Source organism: Oncorhynchus tshawytscha, linkage group LG32, assembly GCF_018296145.1.
Source record: "Oncorhynchus tshawytscha isolate Ot180627B linkage group LG32, Otsh_v2.0, whole genome shotgun sequence".
Classification (NCBI taxonomy): domain Eukaryota; kingdom Metazoa; phylum Chordata; class Actinopteri; order Salmoniformes; family Salmonidae; genus Oncorhynchus; species Oncorhynchus tshawytscha.
The window spans coordinates 6,806,211-6,822,553 of NC_056460.1; the positions used below are offsets into that span (position 1 = coordinate 6,806,211).

General features: G+C 43.6%; 1 protein-coding gene and 1 long non-coding RNA gene across 2 annotated transcripts in view; both read left to right on the forward strand.

The window, feature by feature from the left end:
• LOC112230374 (E3 ubiquitin-protein ligase pellino homolog 1) overlaps positions 1-16,343 on the forward strand; it is a 47,169-nt gene that overhangs the window by 28,679 nt on the left and 2,147 nt on the right. The window contains exons 3-6 of the mRNA XM_024396644.2: positions 13,861-13,990; positions 14,216-14,317; positions 14,746-14,967; positions 15,205-15,393. Of these exons, the coding sequence (XP_024252412.1) occupies positions 13,861-13,990; positions 14,216-14,317; positions 14,746-14,967; positions 15,205-15,393 (643 nt within the window). The remainder of the gene's footprint in view (positions 1-13,860; positions 13,991-14,215; positions 14,318-14,745; positions 14,968-15,204; positions 15,394-16,343) is intronic.
• Positions 3,587-4,988, forward strand: LOC121841579. The gene is made up of 2 exons (XR_006080602.1): positions 3,587-4,108; positions 4,247-4,988. It is a non-coding gene; the product is annotated as an uncharacterized LOC121841579 (long non-coding RNA).

Genomic DNA, 16,343 nt, shown 5'->3' on the forward strand with positions numbered 1-16,343 from the left:
ATTTTCATCATAGGTACACTTCAACTATGACAGAGAAAATGAGAATAAAAAAATTCCAAGATTTCTGGCTCTCACAGACCTGTAACTTCTTCTTTAAGAGGCTCCTCTGTCCTCCACTTGTTACCTGTATTAATGGCACTTGTTTGAACTTGTTATCAGTATAAAAGACACCTGTCCACAACCTCAAACAGTCACACTCCAAACTCCACTATGGCCAAGACCAAAGAGCTGTCAAAGGACACCAGAAACAAAATTGTAGACCTGCACCAGGCTGGGAAGACTGAATCTGCAATAGGTAAGCAGCTTGGTTTGAAGAAATCAACTGTGGGAGGAATTATTAGCAAATGGAAGACATACAAGACCACTGATAATCTCCCTCGAACTGGGGCTCCACGCAAGATCTCACCCCGTGGGGTCAAAATGATCACAAGAACGGTGAGCAAAAATCCCAGAACCACACGGGGGTACCTAGTGAATGACCTGCAGATAGCTGGGACCAAAGTAACAAGCCTACCATCAGTAACACACTATGCCGCCAGGGACTCAAATCCTGCAGTGCCAGACGTGTCCCCCTGCTTAAGCCAGTACATGCCCAGGCCCGTCTGAAGTTTGCTAGAGAGCATTTGGATGATCCAGAAGAAGATTGGGAGAATGTCGTATGTTCAGATGAAACCAAAATATAACTTTTTGGTAAAAACTCAACTCATCGTGTTTGGAGGACAAAGAATGCTGAGTTGTATCCAAAGAACACCATACCTACTGTGAAGCATGCTGGTGGAAACAACATGCTTTGGGGCTGTTTTTCTGCAAAGGGACCAGGATGACTGATCCGTGTAAAGGACAGAATGAATGGGGCTAGGTATCGTGAGATTTTGAGTGAAAACCTCCTTCCATCAGCAAGGGCATTGAAGATGAAACGTGGCTGGGTCTTTCAGCATGACAATGATCCCAAACACACCGCCCGGGCAACGAAGGAGTGGCTTCGTAAGAAGCATTTCAAGGTCCTGGAGTGGCCTAGCCAGTCTCCAGATCTCAACTCCATAGAAAATCTTTGGAGGGAGTTGAAAGTCCGTGTTGCCCAGCAACAGCCCCAAAACATCACTGCTCTAGAGGAGATCTGCATGGATGAATGGGCCAAAATACCAGCAACAGTGTGTGAAAACCTTGTGAAGACTTACAGAAAACATTTGACCTCTGTCATTGCCAACAAAGGGTATATAGCTAAGTATTGAGATAAACTTTTGTTATTGACCAAATATTTATTTTCCACCATAATTTGCAAATAAATTCATTATAAATCCTACAATGTGATTTTCTGTACTTTTTTTCTCATTTTGTCTGTCATAGTTGAAGTGTACCTATGATGAAAATTTATGGCCTCTCTCATCTTTTTAAGTGGGAGAACTTGCACAATTGGTGGCTGACTAAATACTTTTTTGCCCCACTGTATATATATATATATATATATATATATATATATACAGGTGGACTCCAATCAAGTTGTAGAAACATTTCAAGGATGATCAATGGAAACAGGATGCACCTGAGCTCTAATAGCAAAGGGTCTGAATACTTATGTAAATAAGGTATTTGTGTGTCGATTGATGAGAAATATGTATATATATATATATATATATACAGTACATTCGGAAAGTATACAGACCCCTTCCCTTTTTCCACATTTTGTTACGTTACAGCCTTATTCTAAAATAGATTCGATTTTTTTTTACATTTCTCATCATTCGACACACAAATACCTTATTTACATAAGTATTCAGACCCTTTGCTATTAGAGCTCAGGTGCATCCTGTTTCCATTGATCATCCTTGAAATGTTTCTACAACTTGATTGGAGTCCACCAGTAGTAAATTCAGTTGATTGGACATGATTCGGAAAGGATGTCTACATAAGGTCCCACAGTTGACAGTGCATGTCAGAGCAAAAACCAAGCCAAGAGGTCGAAGGAATTGTCTTTAGAGGTCCGAGACAGAAAATGTATGCAGCATTGACGGTACCCAGCATTGACGGTACCCAAGACGGTACCCTTCTCTCAACCACCTTCATGAGGAATACTTTTCCAACAGCCTTGAAGGAGTTCCCACATATGGCAGAAATGCCTTCTGGGACATTTTAACTTTCATGTGCCTTAATAACAAAATTGTATGCCATCTGTAAATACGAATAAAGTTGTTAAATTACGAGCCTAGTTGGTTTAGCCACAGAAAAAGTCACGAACCTTCCCACTAGCCATGATTGGCTGAGATAATGAATGGGCTGTACATGCAGAGAGATGAGTTTCGGATTGGTCTGCCGTGTAGAATCTTCTGTCTATAAAATGAGCTGCTCGTTACGTGTAGATAATCCTTCTACTGCAGTTTTTTTCGAAAGATATAACAATAGCCATGGAGAACTGCAAATGTGTTGCTAATGCTCTCAATAACATTGCTGCCTTGAATTTATCAGGCGCTATCGACAAAGGTCAGTGGGAAAAAGTTGATGGACTACTTTCAGGAGGACGATAGTACCATGCTGACTCTCTGACTCTGAAAATGAATCAGACGTTGAGGATATCCCTGATTTAGGTAGAAACATTTTCATTGAAGAAGACATTGTAGAGTCTTCTGATGACAGTGATGGGGGAAGAAACGGCGATCAACATTGTTGTTGTCACGGAAGAAGTTGACCAAGTTTTGAAATCAGCGGAATGTCTGGTAGAAGCAGAGTATGACAAGGAGATGACTATAATTCTGTCGTTTGATTGAAAATGCAGAGGGAGTCGAAAAGAGAACACAGGTGGCTGTTGTATAAAACACCTGCCACCGGATGACATCTTCAAACTAAGGGAAACCATGGCATCCGTGACAGAGAGGGAGAAAGATTTGATGATTCTTATGGCATTGCACATGGTCAGTGTGAACCAGAGTGACTTGACACAACGGGCCAAGCAAGCTGTACAAACAAAACGGAAACAACACAGGACGTCTTATTTAATGAAAGGGGTTGCAGTCTGGCGTGAAGTGTTCATCCATGTATACAGGTAAGAGTCCAGATACAGTTTCAGATATTATACATTTCTAATTTTGTCAGAAAGTTGTTTTCATTGCAATTCAAAGCTTACTGTTAGCTAGTGTATGATCTGTGTAGTAATATTGTCTCAGAAAGCCATTTGCATTGCTAGTTATAGCCTAATGTTAGCCAGCTAACATTGAACCTATTTGGTTTACTTGTGCTAGCTATGATAATCGGTTTGTATTGCTAGTATGGTTAATTGTTTAGCTAGCTAACGTTACATGTCTAAACAAAAGACCCCAAGTTAAAATGTACTGTTAGCTAGCTAGCTGACGTTAGCTGGCTGGCTCGCTAGCTAACACTACGTGTATGATCTGTGTAAGTAATATTATCTCAGCAAGCCATTTGCATTGCTAGTTATAGTCTAATGTTAGCTCGCTAACTAGCTAACATTGAACCTATTTGGTTACCTTTAGTTAGCTATGACAATCGGTTTGTATTGCTAGTACTCTATGGATTGGGATTATGGTTAATTGTTTAGCTAGCTAGCTAGCTACATGTCTAAACAAAAGTATCCACTTCGCCAGATGATTATATGACCCATCAAGTTAGCCCTAATCACCATCAGACACACCTGGCTATCTACTGTATAACAATGCTAACATATTTGTGTCTGGAATTTGTCTTTCCGCATCAGTAGAACACTTCTTACTCTCCTCCACCAGTCATACAAGGAGAATGCCTCCCATCAAAAAGAGAGCTGTCCCAAGCAAGAACAGGTTTCACCTTGAAGCATGAGGACTTGCAGCGAGATGTGAACTTCATCAACAACTACGCAGAGGATAATGCAATAGCATTACCAGGACTGCACCCAGTACACAAATACTTTGGTGGAAAGTTGCTGCCATCTCAAAACCAGAGTGAACACTTTGTCTGAGATTGCTGGTGTTGCGAAGGACAGTGCTGTGACAGTGGTCAACATCCCACAGCTGGTTGGACTGGAGGATGGTACGCTGCTGGTGGAAAGCTATGGCTGGCAACAACACCTGGCTCTGTGCTTCAGGCCGCTGCCACAGATCAAGCAGTACCAGCACTTCAGGTGAATATAATTTTCATTGCATTGTATGACGTTATTATTCTTATCTAAACTTGGGAGGTGAATTGATGTTATGCAAGGTTGTAATGTCTTCTCAATGTTTTTTGTTATTTCCTGTTTTACATCTTCGATGCTCTGGAGCCTGGTGTTGTTGTCGCCAAGGAGCGTTCGGACACAGTCGGGACCAGGTTTCAGCTACTGCACAACGCTGACATCCTCCCTCCCATAGATGGTCGGCTTGTACAAGCACCACCTAGACTGGACACAGCTAGACAAACTCATCTTTTTGAGAAGATATGGGAGTTTTGTGACCAAGAGACTATGTACATCACATGCCCTGCACTAAAGGCAAGGGCAGGACATCAACGGGATCTCCGAATATAGATTCCTTTGTTCATTCGTGGTTCGGACGGACCAGTTCATTACTGGGGGAGAGTTCTCAGTCATCAGCGCTATCTGCAGTGCCTCTATAGACATTCACATCACTTCCTAATACACACGCCATATGTTGCTGCTACTATTTATTTTTGTATCCTGCTGCTCAGCCACTTTACCCCTCACTGTATGCATATAACTACCCCATCTATCACCAGTATCACTGATATTGTTATTAATATTGTTCTTGTACATACTGTATCTTATTTTGTTCTTTCTCTACTGGCATTGACACTTGTTATTTGTTCTTTATATTGACACTATCTATTTTTGATATTGCTACTATGCAAGTAACCATTTCGCTGTACTGTTTACACCTTCTGTAGAGACCCATCCACTTAGCAAGATGTGGCTGGTGGTTATAGCATTTCTTTCACATGACCCATCAATTTAGACAAGTGTGTCTGGGTAAGCGTCAACTAATATTTATAAATGATTTTTATCTGGACACGTTCTGTTTGCCTGGAATACTACTTCTACCACTTTTAGTCTTAATCTTTATCACACTACATGACCATTAGCACATAACCTCACATGTGAATCCTTAAAGAGATGGGTGGGGCTAAGGCTAAAGAGGGTGTGAACAATGCTGAATGGGTGTAGACAAAATAGTTCTCCAGTAGGTGAACCAAAATATTCTAGGGCCATTTTCTCAAAAAGTGGAGTTACAAGTTTATCCATTTTCAAAGCATAATTACTTTCCCATTGTTCCTCAAATGCAGTGTATGATATACCATTTTGTAGGTCTGAGTCTCTACTTTTATCAAATGTAAAAACACAATTTGCTACAGAAGATAGAATCAAGGCTGAATCACATGCTGTGAGCACATGTTGGCTGCTTTTCTATCACTCTGCGGTTCAACTCATCCCAAACCAACTCTATTGGTTTGAGGTCGGGTGATTGTAGACGCCAGGTCATCTGATGCAACACTCCATCACTCTCATTGGTTAAATAGCCCTTACACAGCCTCGAGGTGTGTTTTGGGTCATCGTCCTGTTGAAAAACAAATGATAGTTCCACTATGAGCAAACCAGATGGGATGGCGTATCACTGCAGAATGCCGTGGTAGCCATGCTGGTTAAGTGTGCCTTGAGTTCTAAATAAATCACAGACAATGTCACCAGCAAAGCACCCCACACCATCACTCCTCCATGCTTCATGGTGGGAACCACACATGCAGAGATCATCTGTTCACCTACTCTGCGTCTCACAAAGACACAATGGTTGGAACCAAAATCTCAAATTTGGACCAAAGAACAGATTTCCACCGGTCTAATGTCCATTGCTCGTGTTTCTTGGCGCAAGCAAGTCTCTTCTTATTATTGGTGTTCTTTGGTAGCGATTTCTTTGCAGCAATTCGACCATGAAGGCCTGATTCACGCAGTCTCCTCTGAACAGTTGATGTTGAGACGTGTCTGTTACTTGAACTCTGCAAAGCATTTATTTGGGCTGCAATCTGGGGTTCAGTTGACTCTAAAGAACTTATCCTCTGCAGCAGAGCTAACTCTGGGTCTTCCTTTCCTGTGGCGGTCTTCATGAGAGCCAGTTTCATCATTGATGGTTTTTGCGACTGCACTTGAAGAAACTTTCAGATTTATTTTTCATGTCTTAAAGTAATGATGGACTGTCATTTCTCTTTGCTTATTTGAGCTGTTCTTGCCATAATATGGACTTGGTATTTTACCAAATAGGTATATCTTCTGTATAATACCCATACCTTGTCACAACACAACTGATTGGCTCAAACTCATTAATAAGAAAGAACGAAATTCCACAACTGAACTTTTAACAAGGCACACCTGTTAATTGAAATGCAGTCCAGGTGATTACCTCATGAAGCTGGTTGAGAGAATGCAGAGTGTGCAAAGTTGTCATCAAGGCAAAGGGTGACTACTTTGAAGAATCACAAATATAAAATATATTTTGATTTGTTTAACACTTTTAGCTACCACATGATTCCATGTGTTATTTCATAGTTTTGATGTTTTCACTATTATTCTACAATGTAGAAATTTGCAAAAAATTATGAAAAACCCTTGAATGAGGAGGTGTGTCCAAACTTTTGACTGGTACTTTATATATATATATGGGTAGTGTATGAATAGAAAAGGTGTGTACAGCAGTAGTTATATAGGATGAATCATGACTAGAATACAGTATATACATATAAAGTTGTTAAAACAGTATGTATTTCGGGTATTTTATTAGGATCCCCATTAGTCATTGCGAAGGCAACAGGTAGTCTTCCTGGGGTCCACACACAGAACACGAAGCATTACATGATACACAATATGAATAGACAGGAACAGCTCAAGGACAGAACTACATATGTTTAAAACATCACACATAGTCTACATTTCAGTACATACACACAAAATATCTAGGTCAAAAAGGGGAGAGGCATTGTGCCATAATGTGTTGCCTTTTCTGTTTTTTTAAAGCAGGTTTTCTGTTCATTTGAGTAATCTGATATGGAAGGGAGTTCCATGCAATCATGGCTCTATATAATACTGTACTTTTCTTGAATTTGTTCTGGATTTGGGGACTGTGAAAGAAAACCTGGTAACATGTCTGGTGGGGTAAGTGTGTGTCAGAGCTGTGTGTAAGTTGACTATGCAAACCGTTTGGGATTTTCTTATGAAAAGAAGAAGTGATGCAGTCGGTCTCTCCTCTACTTTTAGCTAAGAGAAACTGGCATGCATAGTATTGATATTAGCCCTCTGATTATAGTGAAGAGCAAGATGTGCTGCTCTATGGGCCAGCTGTAGTTTTCTAGGTCCTTCTTTGCAGCACCTGACCATATGACGGGGCAATAATCAAGATAAGATAAAACTAGACTCTGCGGGAGTTTGGTGTCAAAAAAAGCAGAGCATCTCTTTATCACTGACAGATCATGTCAACATTATTAAAGTAACCAGTGTTCAATGACTCTATGTACATAGGGCAAAGCAGTCTCTAAGATGCAGGGTAGAGTACCTGGTGGTAGCTAGCTAGTAACAGTGACTAAGGTTCAGGGCAGGGTACTGGGTGGAGGCCGGCTAGTTTAACATTCTGATGGCCTGGAGATAGAAGCTGTTTAATTAACAGTGTCTCGCTCCCAGCTTTGATGCACCTGTACTGTCTCCTCCTTCTAGATGGTAGCGGGGTGAACGGGCCGTGGCTCGGGTGGCTGAGATCCTTCATGATCGTCTTGGCCTTCCTGTGACACCGGGTGTTGTAGACATCCTTGATGGCAGGCAGTGTGCCCCCAATGATGCGTTGGGCCGACCACACCACCCTCTGGAGAGCCCTGCCGCTGTGGACAGTGCAATTGCCGTACCAGGCGGGGGATACAGTAATGGTGCATATGTAGACGTTTGTGAGGATCCTAGGGGCCCAAGCCGAATCTCTTCAGCCTCCTGAGGTTGAAGAAGCGCTGTAGCTCCTTCTTCACCACACTGTCTGTGTGAAGGGACCATTTCAGGTCGCCAGTGATGTGCACGCCAAGGAATTTGAAGCTTTTAACCTTCTCGCCTGCGGCCCTGTCGATGTGGATGGGGGCGTGCTCTCTGCTGTCTCCTGTAGTCCCCGATCAGCTCCTTTGTTTTGTTGACATTGAGGGGAGAGGTTATTCTCCTGGCACCACTCCGCCAGGGCTCTCACCTCCTTCCTGTAGGCTGTCTCGTCGTTGTTGGTAATCAGGCCGACCACAGTTGTGTCGTCAGCAAACTTGTATGAACAGAGAGTACATGAGAGGGCTGAGCACACGCCCCTGTGGTGTTGTTGTTTACATTTCACTGCTTGGGGTCGGCCAGTCTGGAGTTGCACAGGGAGGGGTTCAGACCCAGGGAGCTTAGTGATGAGCTTGGACGGCACGATGGTGTCGAAGGCTGAGCTGTTGTCGATGAACAGCATTCTCAAATAAATATTTATCTTGTGCAGGTGGGATAGGGCCGTATGCAGTACAATGCTGAATGCTTCGTCCGTGGATCTGTTGGGGCGGTATGTAAATTGTATGGGGTCTAGGTTGTCGGGTAAGGTGGAGGTGATATGGCCCTTAACTAGCCTTTCAAAGCACTTCACGATGAAAGTCAATAGTCAATAGTCATGTGGTGCAATCATTTTTTTGAGGTTTGAAACAGTCCTGTTCAATGCGTAGCAACATGCAGTGCCTTCCCGAAAGTATTCACACCCCTTATTCCAAATTTGGTTTGTGTTACAAAGTGGGATTAAAATGGATTTAATATGCATTTTTTGTCAACGATCTACACAAAATACTTTGTCATGTCAAAGTGGAAGAAAAATCTAAAATGTGTCCAAAATGCATTAAACATAAAACACTAATATATCTTGATTAGATAAGTATTCAACCGCCTGAGCCAATACATGTTAGAATCACCTTTGGCAGCGATTACAGCTGTGTCTTTCTGGGTAAGTCTCAAAGAGCTTTCCACACCTGGATTGTGCCACGTTTGCCCATTATTCTTTTCAAGCTTTGTCAAATTGGTTGTTGATCATTGCTAGACAACCATTTTCAGGTCTTTCCATAGATTTTCAAGCAGATTTAAGTCAAAACTGTAACCCGGCCACTCAGGAACATTCACTGTCTTCTTGGTAAGTAACTCCAGTGTAGATTGGGCCTTGTGTTTTAGGTTATTGTCCTGCTGAAAGATGAATTAATCTCCCAGTGTCTGATGGAAAACAGATTAAACCAAGCTTTCCTCTAAGATGTTGCCTGTGCTTAGCTCAATTGCGCTTATTTTTTTATCCTGAAAAACTCCCCCGTCCTTAACAATTACAAGCATACCCATAACATGATGCAGTCACCACTATTCTTGAAAATATGGAGAGTGGTTCTCAGTAATGTGTTGTATTGGATTTTCCCCAAACATAACACTTTGTATTCAGGACAAAAGGTGAATTGCTTTGTCACATTTTTTACAGTGCCTTGTTAGTTGTTACTTACTTAGTGCCTTGTTGCAACAGGATGCATGTTTTGGAATATTTTTATTCTGTACAGGCTTGTAACGTTCGTCGTCCTCGTCTGAGGATTATGAAGGATCGGAGGACCAATGCGCAGCGTGGTACGTGTTCATGATGATATTTATTAAACTCAGAACACTAAACAAAAATAACAAAGAGAATGACATGAAACAGTCCTGTACGGTGAATACACAAAACAGAAAACAATCACCCACAAAACACAGGTGGGAAAAGGCTACCTGTATGATTCTCAATCAGAGACAACGAACGACACCTGCCTCTGATTGAGAACCATACCAGGCCAAACACAAAACCACAACATAGAAAAAAGAACATAGACTACCCACCCAACTCACGCCCTGACCATACTAAAACAAAGACATAACAAAAGAACTAAGGTCAGAACGTGACAGTACCCCCCCTCCAAAGGTGCAGACTCCGGACGCAAAACCTGAACCTATAGGGGAGCCGCCCGCCTGGGTGTGCGTCTGTCCGCGGTGGCGGCTCTGGCAGCTCAGGACAGACGGGCGGCTCTGGCAGCTCAGGACAGACGGGTGGCTCTGGCAGCTCAGGACAGACGGGCGGCTCTGGCAGCTCAGGACAGACGGGAGACTCTGGCAGCTCAGGGCAGACGGGAGACTCTGGCAGCTCAGGGCAGACGGGAGACTCTGGCAGCTCAGGACAGACGGGAGACTCTGGCAGCTCAGGACAGACGGGAGTCTCTGGCAGCTCAGGAGAGACGGGCGGCTATGGCAGCGCTGGACAGGAGGGAGACTCTGTCAGTGCTGGACAGGCGGGAGCACCTGGAGGAAGGAGACGGAGAGACAGCCTGGTGCGTGGGGCTGCCACCGGAGGCCTGGTGCGTGGAGGAGGCACCGGATAGACCGGACCGTGGAGGCGCACTGGAGGTCTCGAGCACCGAGCCTGCACAACCCTACCTGGCTGGATACTTCTCGTAGCCAGGCCAGTGCAGCGAGATGGAACAGACCGCACTGGGCTGTGCTGGCGAACCGGGGACACCGTGCGTAGGGCTGGTGCCATGTACCCCGGGCCGAGGAGACGCACTGGAGACCAGATGTGCTGAGCCGGCTTCATGGCACCTGGCTCGATGCCCACTCTAGCCCGGGCCGATGTAACGCACCGGGCTATGCCTGCGCACCGGGGACACCGTGCGCCTCTTTGTGACTAATATGTGTTTGAAATTCACTGCTTGACTGATGGACCTTACAGATAATTATATGTGTGTACAGAGATGAGATAGTCATTCAAAAATCATGTTAAACACTATTTTTGCACACAGAGTTATGTGACCTGTTAACCTATTTCTATTATTATGTGACTTGTTGACCAATTTCTTACTTCTGAATGTATTTAGGCTTGCCATAAAAAAACGAGTTTAAGTAATTATTGACACAAGACATTTCAGCTTTTCATTTTTTAAATTAATTTGTAAAACAATTCCACTTTCACATTATGGGGTATTGTGTGTACACCAGTAATCAAAAAAATCAGGGTGTAACACAACAAAATGTGGAAAAAGTCAAGGGATTTAAATACTTTCTGAAGGCACTGTACATGTTAAATTATTGGCAACTGTGGTATGCTACAACTGTGCTACGTGGAGGTTCTTTGAAATAAATTCCAGTCAGCCCTTGTGCTCTAAATGTGAACCATATTGTTCCAACTTCCAACAGACACAATTGTACATGTTCATTTACGACATTTGAACTGGGCAGTTTTGTTTCTTCTAAAAAAGGGGGAGCAGGGTGGTTCAATCTAAATCCAGTTAAATGCACACTGCAACTCAGCCACAGTGAGGGTAAACAAAGAACGCTGCTGGCTTCCTGAGTGTAGGACGTTTTTTTTTTCGGACAAAGGAGAATGTAGCCTATGTGGCGCAGTGAGAGGGAGGATATGAGCTGAGTTGTTGGAAGGTTGTTGTGGCTTTCGAAAGTTTTCTCTCACGTTCACATTGTATTCAGCAGTAGAATTCAACTGAAAAGAAAACAACGTTCAACTGACAATTAAGTGTTCATAGACGACTTTCTTTTTTCAGTTCCAAATAGTTAACAAATGCATTGGTTGTCTCAGTTAGCACATGATTTTAATGCTACTAATCAAGATGTGAAATTAGTGAATGCACTCTTTGCACTTCAGCTTGTCCAGGACAAGTAGGCAGCTGCTTACGTTCGATGAAGTAACAGGAAAGACCTCATTTCCCAATGAAATCTTTGCACTCATACTGTCTGATAGTCGAATGTTTACACGGCAGATGCTGGCAGGGGTAAGCGACCAAAAGATAACCTCCTAGCTTAGCTCCTCTGATTGGACGAAAGAGGATTGTTTTAATGGAGATCTGACTGCAACAAACCCAAAGCTGGCGGCGAGTGTGACCCTATTCCACCAAGGAGTTACAGTAAAGTAGACGTCCACTCTCAATTGTCACTTTATTTTAGAAGCGGGTCGAATGACTTCATTACATTTACATTTTAGTAATTTAGCAGACGCTTTAATCCAGAGCGATTTACAGGAGCAATTAGGGTTAAGTGCCTTGCTCAAGGGCACATCAACAGTTCTCATTCATTTCCCTTTTAAATGGGTTTACAGTGGTTAAACTATTTGTTTTAGTTGTGTTAAGAGTCTTAGTTAACATAGTCTTATTTTCACATATAAAAAAAATATTGAAATAAAAATGTACACTGTGGCCAAAAGTATGTGGACACCTGCTCCATCTTGTTCCAAAATCATGGGCATTAATATCGAGTTGGTCCCCCATTTGCTGCAATAACAGCATCCACTCTTCTGGAAAGGCTTTCCACTAGATGTTGGAACATTGCTGCAGCGACATGGTTCCATTCAGCCACAAGAGCATTTGTGAGGTCGGGCACTGATGTTGGGCGATTAGGCCTGGCTCGCAGTTGGCATTCCAATTCATCCCAAAGGTGTATAGCTATTTTCAGGTCTCTCCAGAGATGTTTGATCGGGTTCAAGTCCAGGGTCTGGCTGGGCCACTCAAGAACATTCAGAGACTAGGGTTGTTGTCCTGTTGGAAGGTGAACCTTAACCCCAGTCTTGAGGTCCTGAGTGCTCTGCAGCAGGTTTTCATCAAGGATCTCTCTGTACTTTGCTCCGTTCATCTTTCCCTCAATCCTGACTAGTCTCCCAGTCCTTGCCACTGAAAAACATCCCCACAGCATTATGCTGCCACCATCACGCTTCACCGTAGGGATGGCGCCAGGTTTCCTCCAGACACACATGACACTTGGCATTCAGGTCAAAGAGTTCAATCTTGGTTTCATCAAACCAGAGAATCTTGTTTCTCATTGTCTGAGAGTCTTTCGGTGTCTTTTGGCAAACTCCAAGAGGGCTGTCATTGTGCCTTTTTTTCATCTGGCCACTCTACCATAAAGGCCTGATTGGTGGAGTGCTGCAGAGACAGTTTTCCTTCTGGAAGATTCTCCCAACTCCACAGAGGAACTCTGGAGCCATGTCAGAGTAACAATCGGTTTCTCTGTCACCTCCCTGACCAAGGCCCTTCTCCCTCGATTTCTCAGTTTGGCCGGGTGGCCAGCTCTAGGAAGAGTCTTGGTAGTTTCAAGGGGCCACTGTGTTCTTGGGGACCTTCAATACTGCAGACATTTTTTGTTACCCTTCCCCAGATCTGTGCTTCGACACAATCCTGTCTTGGAGCTCTACTGACTGTTCCTTTGACCTCATGGCTTAGTTTTTGCATTGACATGCACTGTCAACTGTGGGACCTTAGACAGGTGTGTACCTTACCAAATCATGTCCAATCAAGTGAATTTACCACAGGTGTGTACCTTTCCAAATCATGTCCAATCAAGTGAATTTACCACAGGTGTGTACCTTTCCAAATCATGTCCAATCAAGTGAATTTACCACAGGTGTGTACCTTTCCAAATCATGTCCAATCAAGTGAATTTACCACAGGTGGACTCCAATAAAGTTGCAGAAACAAGGTAGAAACAGGATGATCAATGTAAACAATACTGATCAATAAACAATAAATAAGGGGTATGCTCAAATAAAAATAAAACATGTTTTTTTAGAATAAGGCAATAATGTAACAAAATGTGGAAAAGGTCGAGGGGTCTGAATATGTTCCGAATGCACTGTATATATCCTATATGATGAAACAAACAATCAACAGCTTCTTTTGTACTGTAACTTTTGATGGTTCCCCCTAGCCTGGTCTCATACTGGTATGACACCAAATGAATACGGAGAGGAGTTTGCTAAAGCACGAAACAGACTGGAACACCAGTCTAGGATCCCACTGCCAGGATGTCTTGATTCAAATTGTTAATTTATATGGGGCGTGTTCTTGTCTACACAGGTACAATGGCTCCCTACCCAACGGAGACAGGGGGAGGCGGAAAAGCCGCTTTGCACTGTGCCGGAGACCCAAGGCCAGCGGGGTGAAACCCAGTACAGTGCACGTGGCGTGTACACCTCAGGCAGCCAAGGTAGGAGCTAGGAAACAGTCATAGTGTATGCTAGAATTTAAGACTTATTTCTGTAATCGTAGAAACGCTCTTATATAATGTAGTGTGTGCTTGATAAAAACACAAGCTTCTCTCTATAAGAGGCATTTTATCTCCACGGAGAACGAGGGCGCCTGAAGTAAATGTAATTGGTAATGACATCATCCGGCTACTCCTAACATCAAACTTTTCCCTCACCGCCTGCAGGCCATCAGCAACAAGGACCAACACAGTATCTCCTACACTCTGTCCCGGGCCCAGACTGTGGTGGTGGAGTACACTCATGACGGCAATACAGACATGTTCCAGGTGAGTGTGTCCTTCAGCGTGTCCTCACTGCTCAAGTCAAGCCTGGTCCCAGATCTGTTGTGCTGTGTCTTGCCAACTCATATGGTCGACTGTGTGATCACGCTCTCCGTAGCCGATGTGAGTAAGACGTTATATAACTCTTAACTAATAAATTGCATGAAAACGATAGAAGACTTGGCTAACAGGCAACAATCTTAGTGAAAGCACTAATGGCTGAGAGACCACATAAAAAGGAGACAAGGAAAGGAAGCCATTTGAGTACTGAGACATAGAATACATATCTGGGATTCCGAAAGCTAATCTAAATAAAGAACTGAATCAGTTTAGTTACTATATATGCCTCTCTAAAAAAAATGTTTGCAAGAACATTACTAAAGCTAAAAGGAGTATACACTGATAATTCATATACCTCTTCCCTTCTATCCCAGATTGGGCGTTCCACAGAGAGCCCCATAGACTTTGTGGTGACGGACACGGTGCCTGGCAGCCAGCAGAGCCACGGGGGGGAGGGCCAGACCCAGACCCAGACCCAGTCTATCCAGAGCACCATCTCGCGCTTCGCCTGCCGCATCATCTGCCAGCGGAGCCCGCCGTACACCGCTCACATCTACGCCGCCGGCTTCGACTCCTCCAAGAACATCTTCCTAGGGGTGGGTTGGGGATTGGGATGAAAACAAAATAGCTGCCATATAATTAGGGTAGAAATACTACTAATGTGATATACTGTTTCTCTGTAAGCATTTGCAACTAGCATGCGTGAGGCAATGATGTTTAGAAGTCATAATATCACCTTGAAATAACTTGATGAACTATTAGAACTAAAAAGTGTTGCACGCATATTTCTGAAACTCTCCTTTTCCACTTTCTACCCTTCTTCTTTCCCCCAGGAGAAGGCAGCCAAGTGGAGGACACAGGAAGGACAGATGGACGGGCTGACCACTAATGGCGTGCTGGTGATGCACCCTCGCCACGGCTTCACGCAGGACTCCAAGCCGGGCGTGTGGAGAGAGATCTCTGTCTGTGGCAACGTCTTCACCCTCAGAGAGACCCGCTCTGCCCAGCAGCGGGGCAAGATGGTGGGTAGCTAGTAGATACATACACAGACACAAGCATGCACACATGTACACACAAAGATGCCATGCGCACACATGAAGTAACAAGCACTAACATGTGTAGATGTTCACGCACACACTCCTGTGCAGTCGCATTGAGTGATTCTCCTCCCTGTCAGCCGTGCTTTGCCATTATTTTGCAGGGACATTGTTTTAAGAAGCTGTTTCTGAAGCCTTAATACTGCACTAACTGATTGGAAGCCACCAGCTATAATGTCCCCAATTCTCACACTAACTTGGAAAAATGTATCTCTGGAACAATTTTTCAGAACATCGACTCCACCGTTCTCCAAAATGTTATTTTTGTGTAACTTCATAAAGCCATTGAACAGCAGCTCTGTGATATGAGCAGATGGGACATCTTAACGAATTAATTAGTTATCTCAGTTGTACAGAATAGTCTGGTTGGATGGGCTCCAGCTGTTTGAGGTCTCTGTTTCTCAAGCACAGAAATCGGCCTCTGATTTATTATGTGATACAGTAGGTCTGTTATGTCACCGATGATAACCTCCCCTGGAAAACCCTGAGTCTAGACTTTTAAGTTCCATCCCTTCCTCCCAGAGACCACACAGTCAGTTTGGAAGATTTCAGTGTGTCAGAGTAATTCTCATAGGAATACCCACCCCCCCATTCCTCACCGTCATTTTGGGAGGAATGACTGAGTCTGAGACATGCTGTTATTATGATCATGATGTGGTTTGGCCTTTAAACTTTAAAACTGAGGCACGCGAATGGCCAGGGAAGGGGGGGATCCAGAGAGCTGATGAGAGGAAGGGATGCTGGTTCAATGGGTTTAGTCACAGCAGGTCTGCACTCTGTCGGAAACAAAACCAAGATTTCTTTGATGTATTATTGAGGTACATACTGAAGGCCAATTATACAGGACAATGCTCAATATAATATACTTACAGTAT